This window comes from Mytilus trossulus, chromosome 6 (assembly GCF_036588685.1).
Source record: "Mytilus trossulus isolate FHL-02 chromosome 6, PNRI_Mtr1.1.1.hap1, whole genome shotgun sequence".
Lineage (NCBI taxonomy): Eukaryota > Metazoa > Mollusca > Bivalvia > Mytilida > Mytilidae > Mytilus > Mytilus trossulus.
This window is the reverse complement of record NC_086378.1, coordinates 60541732-60554449: the sequence shown is the minus strand read 5'-3', so window position 1 is coordinate 60554449 and position 12718 is coordinate 60541732. Positions and strand designations below refer to the sequence as shown.

At 32.2% G+C, this 12718-nt stretch overlaps 1 protein-coding gene across 1 annotated transcript; it reads right to left on the bottom strand.

The window, feature by feature from the left end:
* Window positions 1-2856: 2856 nt before the first annotated feature.
* On the bottom strand, window positions 2857-7121 carry LOC134722866 (perlucin-like protein). Its single transcript, XM_063586498.1, has 5 exons — window positions 6971-7121; window positions 6466-6557; window positions 5717-5798; window positions 3764-4000; window positions 2857-2894 (listed from the first exon to the last, which is right to left on the bottom strand). Exons 1-5 carry the CDS (start codon window positions 7104-7106, stop codon window positions 2857-2859), a joined length of 585 nt encoding a protein of 194 aa, XP_063442568.1. The 5' UTR covers window positions 7107-7121.
* Window positions 7122-12718: the final 5597 nt, after the last annotated feature.

Sequence of the window (12718 nt, the reverse complement as noted above, 5' to 3'; positions counted from 1 at the left end):
ATAGATTGGCAATATACTTTTAAAAAACCCGATAAGATTTCCATCATCTATTCTATGAACAAAAAAAGACACCGATTTCATTGATTTGCAACTCCGCAGAACTATACAAGGAACATATTTGTGATATGACGCACATGTATATTAATGTAGTACTTGGTAGTGCCTAAATTTATCTTCGGAACAACTTTTTTTTTCAACAGAAAAGCCATATTTTAAAGAAAATATCACAATTCGGACACCGTTAGTGATCCTTGTCTTATAGGTTTTCGCGCATGCTTAGTGTCCGTACTGCCCGCCAAATTAAAAAAAAAAACACTTCCTGTTTCTTCACAAACCAATTTGTACCGCGATTTCGCGGTCATCTTTTCCTTGAAGTATCTGTATATTTTTTTGTGGAAACCGAATATTAGAAGCATGCAGTTTTGCCGTGTGTTCGTTATTTTATATTGGCAAGAAGTGTAGGAGAAGGTTGAGATATCACAAAGCAAGTTTAACTTCTGATTTTTGTTAGTCTTGTTAGTCTTATTTATTTTTCTTCTTCAATTTTTTGTCATTGCTATGTTACGGAGTTTCGTATGACTATAGAGACGTAGTGTGATTTTCAATGGGACAACTCTTCACATAAGACCAAAATGACACTAAATTAACAACTATAGGTCGCTATACGGCCTTCAACAATGAGCAAAACCCTACCGTAGAGTCAGTTACAAGTTAGCGTGACCAGGGACAGTTAATTGTGTATGAGAAAACTCTTTAGTGGTCTTTGGCTGTTTTCTGAACTTTGGTCTGATTGTTGTCTCTTTAACACATTCCACATTTCCTTATTCAATTTTAATAAACCCAGAAACCGCATTATAGCCTGGATTGTGTTGACAATTTGAAAAAAACCATGTGGCCATTTATTGCAAATAATATTTACGCCTTATAATATTTTAAGTTTGGATTTTTAGTGACGTATGTAGCTGAATACACTGACTATAATTAAGAAGATGTGATATGAATGCCAACTAGACAACTGTCCATCTAAGTCACAAAGAATGAAAAAATAAACAACTACAATGTATTTTATATATGGTGAACGCATAATGCGGAAGAAATTGTGGGTAAAATCTAAATATATAGCTACATTGTACATGTAGCTAAAGAACCCAAAAGGTATGCCGGACAAATAACAACTGTCATGCAAGTAATATCTTGTGTCACACAGTTCTAAACTTAATCGACCTCCTATTTAGTTCTTTCGCAGATATCCCTTTTTATTTTTAAAAAGTCTTTGAAAGATGCATGATACGAGATTTCCGGTAACATACATCGAATGATTTAATGACAAAAGAGTAGCAAGTATGTTAAAATGGTATTTTTTTTTACAGCGGATATTCCGAATGTTTTGGGTTTTTAACTGATCTATAAACATGATAACTACGCGGATATTAACGAGTGCTAGATAGCATTCCTTATCGTTTGTTATAAATACATCCCTTCAAGAATACTGATAAAAATATGGTTGTTTAGAACATAAATTAATAATATGAAAATGTTTTGTCGTTTAGAAATATAGTTGTATATAAGTAAAATTCATTGATAATATCTATGCACACGTACCGAAAAAAAGTCAAATCTTTCGGACGAATATCTCAAAGAACGTTTTGTGACACTCACGGTAAGGGGAGGTAATTCTGCATCGAATATTGTTTTTTTTTAGGGAAAATATGAATGTCTACTCATATCCAATCTTTTAGAAAAAATGAATTTCTACAGAAGAGTGTGCACTATGCACTTGCACTGCACTATTATTACAATAGTAGAATAAAATGATATACAAATGGATAACAAAATATGTATACATGTTACTGTTATATGAATAATTATATAACAATAAACTAGTGTATACTGATTTTTATTACTACAATATAATAGTTATTACGGAGGGGTTGAAATTCCTGTCATTTATTCATCACCCACGCTCTTGTCTCATAAAAAAAGTCTGTACAGTAACCTTAGTTTCAGTTATAGAGGTGTGATTTTTTCTGTGACAAGTGCATTTTGCCATCTACAAGAACTTGTGGTCATTCGATGTTCAGTACTTTAGTACTTTGATTATATTACCAATGTCAGTGATTATTCTATGAAATGTGGACTTGTTCTTTGTGTGTGTGGGTTTTTATTTTAAGTTTTGCCTTCCAGCAAAAAAGTACTGGAATACAGTCTGATAGATACTCGTCTTTATGAAACTAGGTGATTCAGAAGTAGCTTCGTTCAATTTGTCTTAATTTCTGAGACAGCAAAATTTAAACATAGTTCACTGTTGTTATATGTATGATACAACAATGAGGAAACTGTACTTTTACTGATCCATGATATTAACTGGTATTCAAAACGGATTCCAATCTCCCTTAGTGTACACAAAGTTACCCTGAGATTGTTTATACAGTTATAGTTACTAGTTATGTATACTCTTTGCTACATCAAGCACAAAACCCAACAAATTCATGAACAAATATATAACTTTGTGTCTAATAAAGAAAAGACGATTTTATAGAAAAGAAGGAATATTGGTAGTTGTCTTGTAGATCGTTTCTTTCTTTCCCTAAGTCAACAATATCACGGAAGACCACATGGAACAGTTTGTGAAAAATATTGCAAAAGTACACGTTTACAACTACAGTTTTCCCTGTGACAAGACAACACTTGGTCTAAAGTATTTTAAGACGCCCCTAATAACGACTTGAGTAATATCTAGACTTATCAAATTGATTTTCCAAAAGAACATCAGCGGGAGCTATCAATAACATGCATTTGTAAAATGTTTTCATAAAGGTAAATAGTGAGTCGTTTATTCGTTGCCCAAGCTTTCTCTTAAAGTTTAACCACAGAATCAGGTATTCTCTCGTAAACTGTATCAAAACCATTATCAAAACATTACCTTCAATAACTGCTTATCTTTTGATTTTTTTTACTATGTTTTCAAATTTGGAGGTTTCGTCTTTTGAGTTACGTTAATTGATTGCCGGGCAAATAAGTGAAATTAAGTCACCAGTCGATGTCTATTTTTCCATCTAGTAAGCAACTTTATTCTAGTACTTTATAGTTTTTATTTTTATAAATTAGGCCGTACTTTTCCTGTTAGGGGCTTTTTAGAGCCGACTAGACAATATGGATGTTTCTCATTATCGAAGGCCATAATTAAGGTTGCCTATTATAATTCAATTTGCTTACATCCACTTCATTTGAACTTTGTTGGATAGTTTTCTCATTGGAAATCATAGCACATCTCCTTAATATTTTTAATATAATTATAAGATACTTAAGAAAAACCATTAATTTTTCAATTTTTATTTTTTTGTTTTTATATATTGCAATGCCGTTTCACTTTCATCTTGTCAAGGTTTCATCAGTTTTGAGTCAAGAAAACATCGGGATCACTGTAACAAAAAAATATTAAAAGATAAGTTTTTCAAAAATTTAATACTGTCTCAATAGAGAATACTATTTTGGATCTGAATAGCATCAATTTCTTAATCTTTAATTGTATTGATAAAATAACAACACATTCAACAAATAACAAACAAACATCCCTTTTTTTATGATGACCAAGACTATCAAATATATATAAATAATTCAAATTCACAAATGGACAAATTCATCAAAAACGAACAATTTCTCATAAAAATCACCAATTGTTAAATTTTGATTTAAAAAATAATCTTACATCGCACTTTAAAACTGTAAGTTAGTAATTTTTTATTACAGCCATTTTTCTTACCTTCGTTTTTTTCACAAATGTAGCCCATACCATTACTATTATAGCAGGGAGCATCGTTCCATCTAAAATTCGCATATTTCCAAAAGTGAGCACAATGCTCTACACCTCCACTATTGCTTGGTTCATAACCATTCCAATGGGAATATTGAAGTTTAGATGAGTCATTGGTCCATCTCCATTTCCCGTCTTTAAAGTCTTCCGCACCCATCCAATAGCCAGCGGGATGCTGAACCGCTTCTGTTGAAGAAATTAGTGTTAATTAAACAAAATTATGGTGTTTTGTTTATGCTATAAATTGTAAAACACAAAATATCAATTTAAATTTTGCACTGCATTATTGATTTCTACAAAAAAATATTATATATGCTATGTAAGGCCGTGTTCACATTGACCTAAATTCGGTGTTGTGTTAGTGTAACTCACACGTAAACTAAACACAATTGCGTTCCCATTGATAAAACTCAATGTTTACATGTAGTTTAAATCATGTTTTATCTACACACAGTCGATAGTCAATGTAGGCCTTGTGTAGGTTAAGTGTACACAAAACTAGGCATTTAGGACATTAGTTTTACCGTGTATATATTTAAGGAGAAAACTATTTTTGAGTAAAATTGATATTTTTGATAATTAGTATAGTTCTTTACAGAAATGGTTGTCTAAATTTTACAGTTTTTTTTGTTAAATTTTTTTAACGTACTTTATTAACCCCTGATCAAGACTCACAAAACAGCATCATTGCCGAACCCATAAGGCAGCAACCAATTGATTTTGGGGGGGGGAGCATTATAGTTGAGTATTAAACATAAAGGCAGGGGGTTTGGGGTGGTGGACTATGGTTTTTTTTTTGGAAAAAAGAAATGTTTCCCGTTTTTGGCCCTGAAAAAAAAATGTTTGTTTCACCCTCAGCTCAGCCACTATATATAATGCTAAAATTGATTTCGACTTGTCACCAAAATTTGTCCTGAAAAAAAAAGGAAAAGCCCACGCCCCGGCCCGCCACCACCCTCCCCCTTTTTCCAAAAAAAAAAAGAAATAAATAGTTGCTACCTAATTCATTTGAAAAGGTCTTCCCGAATCGACTTGACGTACACAGAGATATTCGCCACTGGTCTTTTCTCAAACAACGATTCACGCATAAATGCATGACTAAAAAAAGTGAGGTAAATGATATGTTTGTTTAGTATCTCAGATCCGTCAAATTACACTTAAAATAAAAATAAAAAAGTTACCCTATTCCTTTACCAAATACTCCTTGGAGAAGAAATACAATTTGAAACAAACAGAAAAGAAAAAAATGTAGTGATCCCTAATATCTCAAAATGGCTTTCATAAAGGAGCAACCATCTGACTTAAAAATTGGGGTTGAGTCAGATTATTTTTCTCGCGCAAACGTTTTATTCAGTTTTTTGTCGATGCTAGCAATCAAATTTTATTTATTTTACAATATTTAACACTATAATGTATGGGTGAAGCTCTGGATTCCGATTTTTTTTTATCATCTGTATGACCAGAATATTATTTTTTTTTTTTATCAAATTGGGGATCAAAATATTTAGCAAGGACTCCCCTCTTTTTAAAGTCAAACGGTTGTTCCCAAACTACCAGAAAAACTGTCCCAAAAATTTGCATTCGGTTCTACGTAATGAACATTTAAATGACACATAGTTTACAAGTGTGAACAAAACTTATGTACAGGTAGCTAAACAAGGTGTATGGATGTGAACAAATGTAATGTAAAACCAGTGTGCATTACGGTAAACTAAATGTAAACATGTTTACTGTACATGGCTTTTGGTGTGAACACGGCCTAATTCTATAAACCAGTCAATAAGGGACAGGTAAAATGGTCACAAGTCCATACACATGTAGCACCACGGCGAAAACAAAGACGACGAAAAGACAAATCTAACTAAGTTACTTTTTAATATAATAAATAATGCAATTACTTACTTCTCAGCAAGTTTACAACCCATGCATCTTCAGCAGAATCTGTTATCTGTGCTAGGTACCCACCCATCTGTATGCATATTTTCTAGAAGGCATGAAAAGCGCAATATAAACAAATAAAAGTGATAATAGGCACACATGAATTGTTGTTAAAAACTAATTTGATATTATTTTTAATACTCGCAATGAGAAAAATCACGACACAGTTTAAAATTGTTATATAGATGATTCAAAATATAGAATGATGTAATTATAATCCAGTATGCTTTATTACAATATGAATTTCATTTGCTGTAGTTTTATTAGACAAAAATCCAAAAGTTATCGATCATGATAGAACAATAAGGCAGCAACCATTTGATTTTCGGGGGGGGGGGGGGGGGGAGGGGGGGCTATGTTTTTTTTTGAAAAAAAAGTTTGTTTCCAGTTTTTGGAGAAAATTTTTTTGTTTGTTTTTGATTCTGAGAAGAAAAAAAATGTTTATTTCACCCTCAGCTGCCACTATATGTAATGGTAAAATTGAAAGAAAAGAATTGTTTTAGACTTGAAAAAATAGATTGTTTTTCGCCGCGAAAAAAAAAAATTGTCCAGTAAAAAAACCCAAAGCGTCCCCCCCCCCCCCCCCCCCCCGAAAATCAAATGGTTGCTGCCTTATAACATTGACAAAAACGATTTATTTTGAACTTCAGTACAAGACACCACAGAAAGAACTTGCTGATTTTTTTGTAAATTTGTAAATAAATGAAACAAACCTCAGCTTTATTCCACGTTTTGGTGTCAGGTGAAGTATAATAGCAATGATTCTTGTACTCCTTCCATCCCGATGGACACCCAGCAGATTTCCCTGTGGAAATAGCAATTGTTGTAGTATAATTATATAGTAGAAACCCTGCTGTCCCATGACAAATGCACACATTACAGTCTGACTAGTTGGAGTGTTCTTGATTGATAAGAATTATACGTTAATTTATCCGTGCAAATCTAAATGTAAAAAAAATCATGTTTCATTGGATATAAATGGCACATTATAATGATACAATTAATCTACTCAGAAGTAGTACTGACATCTTTTTCCAGACTGTTTCCTTCAATTTCATCGGAGATATATCTCATTTCGGAATTGCAATTGTCTTTACTACAGCTACTGAACTTACACCAGTTCACATTTTCATTCTTTCCTACCCAATAGAGAATCAAGAAGTCTGAGAAATAATTTAAGGTATATTGCATAACAGAGTAAGTTATTTAGGACCTTACCTTTCAAACTGTTTTTCAAAGTATTTAAAGTGGACTCTATACTTGATATAAGAGAAATTTCCTTCTGTCCATAACAAGTGTCTGATCTGATCACAGAAACGCACCCAAGAAGGAAAAATAAGGCGAACAAAATCATCCTGTTAACTACTTGGAGACTGCAGAAAGGGAAAAAAAATTATAGTTATAATTCATCTTTTTTAGATTTTGTTTTCTTGTTAATATCACATAGCTATTTTGTTTTCATTAGATTGAATGTGCGGGCATATCAAAACTACATATGTATATATGTAATGTGCTACATGGCCATTGCTTGATTTCCCGTCAAATGAAAATAACGGTAGAAGATACATGTACCAATGTGCAACAAAAATGTACGATATATTATAACATATTACGCAATGGTCAAATATAAAACAACGACGGAAAGACAACTAACAATTATATTAAAACAAGAATGTGTTCGCAGTACACGGATGCCCCATCTACAATATCATTTTCTATGTCCAGTGGACGGTGAAAATGGGTGAAAATCTCTAATTTAGCATTTATATTAGAAAGATCGTATCACAGGGAACATGTGTACTAAATCTCAAGTTGATTGGACTTCAACTTCTTCAAAAACTACCTCGACCAAAAACTTTAACCTGAAGCGGGACGAACAGAAGAACGGAATAACAGACGAACGGAGGAACGAACGAACGCGCAGACTAGAAAACATAATGCCCATAAATGGGGTATAAAAACATTATCATTAACAGCTCGAATGAAACATAAAATTAAATTACTACATGGTTTCAAAAATATTATTAATAGCAAAAGGCACTTAATTATATGAAAAAAACACAAACCTTGTTATTGTTGATTTGTTTGTGTGTGCTGAAGCGAGGCTGGTGCATAATTGCGTAGCAACTTAATTTATATCATTAAAAGGTAATACGAGAAAAATAATCTGTTCATGTTTTCCTCAAACCTTTAAAATATTTTTCAGTATTATATTACAGAAGAAACATAATATGCTGTAATTGAGACCTTGCGCAATATTGTTAACAAAACACTTTATATTATTGAAATTAAGCGCAATAACATTTTACTAACGTTTTTATCACGTTTTCACATTTGATATTGTACGATACTCACTGCTTCGTCTAGATAATAACAAATCCCCCCAAACCACATGTATTGAAACAAGTAATCAAAGCCTTAATATAAGACTTTTACTTTACTGGTCTCAAAATGTATATTGTCCCTGATTAAAGGCATGTGTATTATAAGTTATGGAACATACTGGACGGGTGTTAATGCATGGACATCAGCTCACTATGTACATTGTGCATGTTGTTGTCAAATGCTAAAAGACAAAATAATGTACGTGTATCTACACGTATATTCTATTTTAATTGCATATACATGCATACTAGTATTATTAAGTCGCATAAAGACTGATAAACATGGATGTTTTAATAATTTGTTTCTGTATAAATCAACAATAAATTATGCACATACAAAATATATCAACAATAAATGTATAATTTGAATCTATAGTTGAATTTGTGTTATAAAAGTTATAAAATAATTAACTTATATTTGTTTTAATTTCTTTCATATTTCTTTTATTTAAAAAAAAAACAGAATTTATACAGAAAAATATCTTATTACATGTTCTAATAAAAAATCACTGGTCAATTAACAGTTGATTAAAAATGTTTGTACAGTTTTATCCTTTGTTTGCACAAGTTTTCCTCCTATTCCCACATGAAATTTTACCTTTTCTTACCAGATTTATAACAAGTGGGAATAGAAGGAATAGTATTTTTTAAAAGTGGGAATAGGAGGAAGACACCGGTTAACGTATAATTCTTATCAATCAAGAACACTCCAACTAGTCAGACTGTAATGTGTGCATTTGTCATGGGACAGCAGGGTTTCTACTATATAATTATACTACAACAATTGCTATTTCCACAGGGAAATCTGCTGGGTGTCCATCGGGATGGAAGGAGTACAAGAATCATTGCTTTTATACTTCACCTGACACCAAAACGTGGAATAAAGCTGAGGTTTGTTTCATTTATTTACAAATTTACAAAAAAATCAGCAAGTTCTTTCTGTGGTGTCTTGTACTGAAGTTCAAAATAAATCGTTTTTGTCAATGTTATAAGGCAGCAACCATTTGATTTTCGGGGGGGGGGGGGGGGGGGGGGACGCTTTGGGTTTTTTTACTGGACAAATTTTTTTTTTCGCGGCGAAAAACAATCTATTTTTTCAAGTCTAAAACAATTTTTTTCTTTCAATTTTACCATTACATATAGTGGCAGCTGAGGGTGAAATAAACATTTTTTTTCTTCTCAGAATCAAAAACAAACAAAAAAATTTTCTCCAAAAACTGGAAACAAACTTTTTTTTCAAAAAAAAACATAGCCCCCCCTCCCCCCCCCCCCCCGAAAATCAAATGGTTGCTGCCTTATTGTTCTATCATGATCGATAACTTTTGGATTTTTGTCTAATAAAACTACAGCAAATGAAATTCATATTGTAATAAAGCATACTGGATTATAATTACATCATTCTATATTTTGAATCATCTATATAACAATTTTAAACTGTGTCGTGATTTTTCTCATTGCGAGTATTAAAAATAATATCAAATTAGTTTTTAACAACAATTCATGTGTGCCTATTATCACTTTTATTTGTTTATATTGCGCTTTTCATGCCTTCTAGAAAATATGCATACTAATGACCCCCGAACACGATGAGTAGATATCAAACAATGTCAACTGGCCTCACTGGCCAATCGGCTCACACTTTATCGCCACTGTATAAAAAAAAATCGCCCACTCTTGTTTACCGACTTGCCCCACTTTTGAAAAAGCGTAAAATAAAATTGAACAATCAGTCTGACAATTCACTTATTAACAAAATTACCACTGAATAAAGGTCTGCTACTCGCCCCACTTATAAAAATATCTTGCTTCCTTTAAGTATTGTAAATTCCTGAATATTCGTATCCAGTTGTCCTGGTTTAGTGGTATGTGTCGTGGCTTGATATGCTAAATGTCTTGAGTTCGAATCCAAACATCACACTGGATTTTTTTCTACGTGAACTTTGGTAGATACTCTTTTCCGTATAATTAATTATAAGTTTTATAGTGGATTTGGCATTCCCGCCAAAATGTTACAGAACAAAGGAAAGCACAGCAAAGAAACTCAAACTGGGGCGATCCAGCTCAGATCACACCTGTTAGAACAAAGAAGCTGGGATGAAAATATTTAAATTTTACAATTTACAACTAGTTTGTTTAAATCTTATATAAAACGTAGATATATTTGTTTAATAATGTGTTTGTTCATTACATCTAAATGTAGAATTATAATATAAACACAAAATATAACCTTAGATTTAAAACTAATATTTGTTTTCTAATTATTAATATATTTTTAAACTATAGTTATTGGTTTAATTTGATACAACATTTTCATTTTTTTTTTCATTTAAAATTTGCTTTTTTCTTTAATTCCAATAATTAGGATGGCGGTTAAGACATACTATCTAAGACAGTCCTAAGATATCTTCGATGTGCATGCTGAGACATGTCATAATTCGGTCCTAACGGTATCCTAAATTCTGTCATAAGAAATTATTAGGACCAATCTTAGGATAGTTTCAAAAAACAGGCCCCGGGATTTGAATTACATGAGCAACACGACGGGTGTCACATGTGGAGCAGGATATGCTTACCATTCCGGAGCACCTAAGATCACTCCAACTGGGATTCGTGTTGCTAAGTCTTTAGTGTTCTATGTTGTGTCAGAGAACTATTATTTGTGTGCTTGTCTTTTTCATTTTTAGCCATGATGTTGTCAGTTTATTTTCGATCTTTGATTTTGACTGTCCCTCTGGTATCTTTTGCCCATATCTTAAACTTGGAATATTGATAGTGAACTTTATTTATTGTAAATGAATGTTCATAGTAAACATAAAAATAATTAAAATTGATAGTACAAAATAAAACGTTGTTTTTTTTTAAATAAGGGGAGGGTGAAACAAAATTCCATGTTCCCAAGTACTTATGACTTCTGATACCTTTCATGAAATTATACAGTCAATTTTTATTTCAAAAATCTATCCTACAGCAATTTACAACATACTTTCGACAACGCTCTACATGCCTGCAATTTCGCGGGTGTTCTAGTATACATTAAGTCTATGCTTAATGTTCCAAAAATTTTACCCAATTCTTAATTTTTCTGATTGTTTTTGTTAACTGACTTTGAAAACAAAGTTAGGGGTGAGATAAAGGGTACTAGGGATGTGATAAAGGGTATGCGATAAAGGATGCGCATCAAAGGTGAGCGATATGGATTGAACAGCAGGCTCTTTATCAAATATTCTACTTCTGCATTAATTACTAAACATATTTCTAGTTTTTAGACTATCTTCTATGTTATTAATGTCTAAACCTCATCGCTTTATTTGGCACAACTTTTTGGAATTTTGGATCCTCAATGCTCTTCAACTTTGTACTTGTTTGGCTTCATAAATATTTTGATATGAGCGTCACTGATGAGTCTTATGTAGATGAAACGCGCGTCCTGGTACCTTGATAATTAATTAAGATCTATTCCGCGTCTGACGTAAATATAAAATTTCAATCCTCGTATCTATGATAAGTTTATCCGATTCGAGAATCTGCTCTTGTAGAACATTTAATCTACATCAATCACTTTTCCGTTTAAGCATCAGATATTTTGTATTTTTACGGAAACCTATGCAGTAATGGTTGACAAATAGCGACAAGGTGTATTGTAAAGTGAACGATATAATGATTTCCTCCTAATGAATGGTTACAATATCGCACAGCTTAAATACAATGAGAAGAGGGGTTGCAGTGATTCTAGGCGTCATCCAATTCTACGTGTATATTTAAAACGAACAAATTCTCTACCATACATTTGAAGGACTTGGTGTCATTTTATTTAGGATCATTACCTATGACCTTGAAAACGAGGTCAATTTCAAAGTGTAAATATCCTAACTGTTCTACTGGTAAACGCGCATATCTTTAGATTTCTTAAAATCGTTTGGAAGACACATGAACTTTATAAAAGTCAAACTAGAATGACTTACTTAGTTGTTTTGCATGAAATTCAAATAAAGACGCCTAGCAACGATCCATTTTCTAAATCAATGTAAAGTAAGATGTCTTATAACGCTTGAAATGACCTTTTGGGAATCAAATACAGTTTATTATTTCCCGTATTGTACGAACGAATTTTGCGCCGTTTCATTTTTGTTATAAATTACAAGATTCTGACATTAACAGTGTTCATCTAACAAAAGGTTACAATACGTCCATGCGATTGTTAGTAAATTATAACGAACAGTTAATCTCATCCTGTAAAACTTTTGTAATAACAGTTTCTTAAGAATGTTGGAAAAGAAATGACTTGGACCTAACGGGTAGTTGTTAATTTTGTTTTTGTTGGGATAAGATAAGTATAATTAAATGATGCAGTGTCTTTTGAAATATCTATGTAACTGAGAGTTACTTTAAATTTGTAATCTATGTTTTCTTATCAGCAGTGAATTTAAGCAAAAAGTTCAATTTTGATTTATGTTTCCGTTCCTTTTACATTGCCAATTTGTAATCAGTCTTTCTTCGACTTATTGGAATTATATGTATTTAATTTCAATACCTGTCAGGTATCTAAGGAACAGCAATATCAACATGACCGTGCAAAACACAA

Excerpts from the sequence above, each read along its gene's own strand:
- LOC134722866 (XM_063586498.1), bottom strand. The coding sequence starts at position 7,106 with ATGATTTTGTTCGCCTTATTTTTCCTTCTTGGGTGCGTTTCTGTGATC. Across the intron at positions 6,558-6,970 it reads TTTGAAAAACAGTTTGAAAG|GGAAATCTGCTGGGTGTCCA; the intron begins GTAAGGTCCTAA and ends CTATTTCCACAG. Across the intron at positions 2,895-3,763 it reads CATTTGTGAAAAAAACGAAG|TTTACGAGAGAATACCTGAT; the intron begins GTAAGAAAAATG and ends GTTTTGATACAG.